General features: G+C 33.0%; 1 protein-coding gene across 1 annotated transcript in view; it reads right to left on the bottom strand.

Annotated features, from left to right (window-relative positions):
- Positions 1-208: 208 nt before the first annotated feature.
- LOC127862967 (beta-1,3-galactosyltransferase 1-like) overlaps positions 209-6,481 on the bottom strand; it is a 91,089-nt gene continuing 84,816 nt past the window's right edge. The window contains exon 2 of the mRNA XM_052402244.1: positions 209-2,756. Coding sequence (XP_052258204.1) covers positions 1,319-2,638 — 1,320 coding nt within the window. The 5' untranslated portion in view covers positions 2,639-2,756 and the 3' untranslated portion in view covers positions 209-1,318. The remainder of the gene's footprint in view (positions 2,757-6,481) is intronic.

The following is a 6,481-nucleotide window of genomic DNA, read 5'->3' as shown; positions in this document are numbered from 1 at the left end:
AATTTACTCTTCTTACTTGGCTGCGTTTATGACTTTGTTTCACGTATATACGGGCACGATTACCGTATTTTAGTTAAGCATTTCTTTAATCTATATCAACCGCTTTAAATACGGAAACATATCAATTGAAACAATAACCAACATTATCTTATTCAGATCAATGCCAAGTGCTTGTTCTTGAGAAATAGGGTCAACGAAAAACTCGAGGTTATATCATGTATTTATAGACCCACTGGTGAAATGTCTTATTCTTATGTGTGCGTCGGGTTAAGTGTAGTCAGCAATACCAGTGAGTTATGAATATAGATTTTCAAAACAAAATGACACAAGTTTCATGTTAAACAATTAGCAATAATGACACTGCTAACAAATCCACCTTATTAACACGTTTACTTTCACCTTTTCACTTGTGGTTTACCTCAATATATTTGCTGTTGTGTAACTGTTACTTTTGGTACAGACGTTTTAACGGTATGTAGAACGTGGAAGAACACGTATATTATTATTGTTGTACTAAGCTGTTATGCTTAAATTAAAAAATTTATAAAAACAATCGAGTTATAAATTGTCAACATTATCCATCAAACAAATGGTATTGACTGTGAATATACGTAATTAAAGTAAAAATAAACTAAACTATAAATTCATCAAACAAAACTCACACTTTTACCTTAAAATATTACTAAAAATCCACATCATGCAAAAATTATAAAATATGGTTACATTAAAAACAGGTTTTTAAAAATATAATTGTATTCAAATTGTTTATAATAACCAGTAAGTAGATGAAATGGTTTCACGTGGGTGATTAACCATTTAAAAGTCATATTCATTTTAAACTAATTTATTATAGCGCAAGTGAATCACAAGTCTAAGACTGATTAAAATGTTCTCGAGACCGGTTGCCGTGTATAACCAGTGATTTGTGTATTTTTGGTAGGGTATCGAAGGAAAATCCCACAATTGGGATCAAAGCTATGATCCTCCGGTGGATAGACGGACACGCCTTCCACTACTCCATGACAGAACAAGTATATGCAGCTCATTTTCAAATACATGGGAACAATATTTAAAATATTGCTTTAGAAATAATATTTCATGAAGAGTGTATGGGTTAATCAAGTTACAGAACACTTCAAAAATAAGAATCATATTCATCCATTTTTTAGAGCAATTTCTACTTATTATCGTAGAAAAAGTATGTTCAAACTTATTCCTCACTTCAGTTTTCTGAATAGCACATACGTAAAAAACTACAGTGATTTTATAACGATATTTATGCACATTTTTGCTGTTTTTGACTCATAAGGGTTAACAATCAAGCAGGATTGCAAACCTGTTTCCATATCTCAATCAACTTCGAAGGTGTAACTTGATGAACTGTTAAGACGTTATCCTTTTTGTAATCACATATATTGCTGGGCCCTGCGAGGAAACCTGAAGTTTGTTTTAACAAATATCCGAGTCGCCGAACGCACAATGAAACGTAGACGTCTTCCAAATGGAAGAAAGGCACTTGCGGAGAAACATGGTAAATATCAGACACTACTTTAATGCTGGTCATGTATCCAGTCCCTGAACAAAAGCCTGGAAAAAACTCCTCCGGATAAGAACTGAAGGAGGCGTACCATTTAGAACGTGTATCTCTGATCGGTGATGCTTTTTGGTGACAATAGCCGGTCAGCCCTGTTTGTAAATAGTTTGCCATACCGGTTCCCGACAACATTTTTATTATCGAAGGAACATTGACCCACATGTCGTCATCTGTTTTCATAACAAATTTTACATTAGAACATTTTGTGGCGGCCCATTTAAATCCCATGATGGTTTTATATGTTAGATTATTGTAACTGTCTATAAAGGTCTCCTGAACGATATCGTGATATATTTCATTTTCCCTCATCACAGATTCTTGTAAACTGTTTTCTGCTGTTTTTCCTAACAGGAAAACGTGCCTTGCATTTGCAGTATTGTTATTAGTGTATGACAACCACGTCCGCCGTATCGTCTGTCGATTTAAGACATTATGATGCACAGTGGTAACGAATATCAGAAGATCTAAGTGTTCGCTTGTGTCCAATGTGTCGCAGATGTGGTCGTTCTGAATAACATATTCAAAATCATGTTTAAAACAATTATTGCATTCACTCTGGCGCTCTGTGGAATTACGTGTCGTGCCATTAGTGGTTGATTCGGTTCGTGTTAAATTCAGATCAACAAATGCATCTTTTTTGTAAGTGGTTACATTAAGTGGCAGATGTGGCTGGCTGGAAGCTATGGTTGTTTTAAGTATATCCGCTTCAAGGTCGAAACGAACATTTTGCTTCTTTTCGAATCGTAAGTCACTGTTCGCGGTAGTTGATAATTGGAACGGTCCGATTGCTTTAAATACGGTTGAGTTTGTAAAGTTGAAGTAAAACGCATGATTTGATACATTTGTCGTGTCTGACTGTCTTGTTTTTGATATTGCGTTAAGAGTATAAAATAAAATAGATGATTCAAATAAAAGGAACAGGAAACACACAACAATCAGTGTAAAAAAACATAACAATAAACCACGGGCGGTCATTCGACATTTACAAGCCCTCGAAGTTGTGGTCGTTCCGTGCATATTGAGATATGGATGAGAGATGTTCATAGTGCAAAATTAACAAATTAATGACACGACACATTGGGCATGTGTGTTCTTAGCAGTTTCCGTTTTCATTCATTTTCCATCGCTGTTTCCAACCGGACACCGTAACAAATAATTGGGTCTGAAACAAATAAAATATGCTAAGTATTTACTATTTACTATGGACTATAACGTTATCACAATTAATATTCAAGCGAAACAGAACATTTTATCAAATTCCTGGTGTCGATTCATGCAAACAATACAAATATCTGGCAATAATTGTTTTTTACGTTTCAATGCTGCAAATACTGGTAAAAACATTAGTTGCAAACTATAATTTTGTATAAATAAGTTCAAATTTTAATCGATATTGCGCTCCAAAAATCTTCATGACTATTAGCGAAATCATTTATCTTTTTAATGTTTATCCTTTCTGGTGTAACAAATAGTGTAGTCAGTTCCATTATGTGTGTGTTTATTGTTTGTATCTGTTTGTTGCTTCTGTTACTTTTAAGGAGATCCTCCTTATTGCATTCGAATCGCACTTTCTCGTACATATTACTATAGTTGATTGGGCGATGCTTTTTGTGAATGTGTTCCCTTAAACTATTATAATTAAATTGAAGACGCATACAGTGTAAGAATTAAATACTTCAAATATGTAAACATTTCAAAGATCAAAATTGTGACATATTCTGTGTTCAAGATACAAGACCATTTTCAAGAGAATTGGCATGATTGATTATGATTTTCTTTGAACCTGTGACAATGTCAATTGACTCTACGTATTTGCTAGGTTACTTGTTTTCATTTTCATTTAAACGATATGCACATTTTATTTCATGTGCAAAATGCGTACAATTTTTCGGAATGTCGTTTTCGGATTAAGTATTTATCGTCGATTATATTATATTTTCGATGTTCTTTATAGAAAAAATAGACTTACAAATACACGTGCGGTGATACGGACGGTGCAGAAAAATCTTTACCAATTTCCTTTCATGAGGCAAAAGACTTAGAGCTTTATTTGATAATTACCTTTCAGTTTGGTATATGTCGGAGTTCAATGTCAAAAAAAAAAATACTAAAAAAAAATAAAATCCCTACCTACCTACCAACCCAAATTTACCTGGGTCGGGTTATGCCAAACAAACATATTTTTAAGGATGGCCTAATAGACTCGGCATAATTCGTTCATGGTCAATAAAGCTGACGGGACACAATTGATTTCATACCGTATTAAAACAGTTTCAAAACGTAAGTTTGAAAAAAAAAGTTTTAATACCTTGTTGATATAGAACTAGCAATTAACTTATTTACATAATTACTTTGATGATAAAGCGAATCTCGGTTGTTCCTTTATTAGAGACACCAGCCCATGTCATGAAACGCTTCGCGAAAGAGTCGGGCTTAGCTCACTTAATTTTATCGCTTTTAATTGTTTCGATTTTATCAGAAAGAATACTTTGCTGCGCCCATACGAACCACCGAAGTATAAAAAATCGCCTCATCAGAAGTAACAACTTGTGTTCCATCTTCCACCACTAACCTTAATGTATAACTGTCATGATACAACCCTCATCTTCTTTATTTGCGCCATACTAAGCTGAGGACATTTGGATTGTTTTCTTCGTTCAGCTTCCCATGTTTGTTTATGATAATTTTATAAACAGTTCATTTGGATATGTCTTTAAAGGCGAAATCTAAATTGTGTTTGGTGGATAAATTGTGACGAGCATATGATTGATTTTTCTGTTCACGCCCGGTGTGGCCACATTTCAAAGATGTCTAATCTTTGGCATATGAAAACTAGCGTTGATATATTAGTGCTTGTGTCAAATATTATCCCGAATTGTGTTGATGGAGCCCAATAAAAAAGAATATCCAATTGCCTTTGACCCATTTTGAATTTGAATATAGACGTATGTTAAGTCCATCTTCCCCGTCCACTGAAGCACACATTTTACACGCAACATGCTATTAATGACGAATATAAAATGTTGTAACTCCAATATTATGTATTGCCCAGATAGAGTTAGAGCAATCTAAACGGGTTTTTGACACGGCAGTGTCGGGGTGTGTATACCTATTATGATCAAATACAACCTAGGCGCCTCTCGAATATGTTAAATAAATAGTTGTTAGGGTAAAGGTAATTCATTCAGGACGCACTCACAGCATGACATTCATAAAACCTATCCGGAACATCAATTGAAGTTTACGACATCATATTTCAATTTAAATAAGAACAAGGAACTATGTTATTATTGTTTCATGAGCTTTTTGTGTCGTAAGTTAACGGTAAAATGTGTATAAACCCAACATATGCATATTTATACAAAATACTATTTAAATTGAGAATTACAACAATGGTGGGTAAAATAAATAAACCTTCTTATACAATCTTTAATAAGCAAACATGGCTTTTCCATTGCAATAACGAATGTCAAAATGTACATTCTACTTGTCGGTATTTTTTTTAAATATCGCTAAAGCAACTAAATTAAGAAGTTGCATGAATTTGGTTGCATTTGCGTTCAATTTGGTAACAATTGCTGTCATCATTACGTATATGTGTATTTGTCATGATAAACAGTGGTACTGAAAGTAAATGAAATGCGACATATACATATATATCGCCTGATTCCTAGTCGCAGATGCGGTATGCTGAAACTGAAACAGCAACACATAGCGCTTATAGACTCTGCAAGATGAATGTGTTTGTTTTGACAATTGCCCGCGTGATAGAAGCCTCAATCAGTATGTTTGCAGGTGGGTCTTTCAGTGACCATTTCTTGGAAGATCAATTTACTTGTACAAACAGCTCCAAATTCTTCTCAAATCACACATATACGTTATATTTAACAACGAAGACTGGCAAATTTAAAGTATGTTGTATTTCGCCTCTAGTTAAGAAATGGTGATACGCTTGAATATGTTTTCTATATTTTTAAGGTATTTGGCTCTCAGTGTGAGATTGTATCACAAACAAAAAACAGTAATGCGAGGTGTATTTTAACCATTAACTTAAATATAAAGGCGGTACATAAATTTATTTTATCCCATACATAGAATGTGAAATGTTTAGTAGTTCATCATCATCATCATCATCATCATCATCATCATCATCATCATCATCATCATCATCATCATCATCATCAACAACAACAACAACAACAACAACATCATCATCATCAACATCAACAACAACAACAACAACATAATAATAATAATAATAATAATAATAATAATATTTATTATTATTATTAGTAGTAGTAGTAGTAGTAGTAGTAGTAGTAGTAGTAGTAGTAGTAGAAGTAGTAGTAGTAGTAGTAGTAGTAGTAGTAGTATTTTTTTTTTATTATGATGACTTTTATAATTATTATTATTATTATCAGTATGATGCTGATTATTATTATTATACTTAACTATTTTTTTTGTCCTTCTATTTTTATTATTATTAACTTGTTCTATAATAATTATAATTATTTATTATTATTTTATCCAAATAAGTATCTCTAACGAAGCGCAAATAGAAATAAGCTTTGATCAGCTTCATGATTGACGAAACATACACATTTTTATGAACTTCAAAATTAACCTACTTCAACATGTCAGAGCTGCTACTTGATATAATCTCCTGAATGCGAATGACTTACGCATAATCGAATCGTTGATTACATTTAAATAAAATCTTTAACAAAAAACGCGTTAAACACCATCGTACTTTTTATATAGGTAAACGTTTTCTCAAAGTAATTCATACGCGCTTAAGGATCAAATCGCGTGCAGTAAGTAAAAACATTATCAAATCTCTACTTCGTTAATGTGGAGATATTGCATCTATTTACCATTTATGGTTTA

This window comes from Dreissena polymorpha, chromosome 16, assembly GCF_020536995.1.
Source record: "Dreissena polymorpha isolate Duluth1 chromosome 16, UMN_Dpol_1.0, whole genome shotgun sequence".
NCBI lineage: Eukaryota > Metazoa > Mollusca > Bivalvia > Myida > Dreissenidae > Dreissena > Dreissena polymorpha.
Note: the sequence above shows the minus strand (reverse complement) of the source record. Positions and strands in the feature narration are given on the sequence as shown.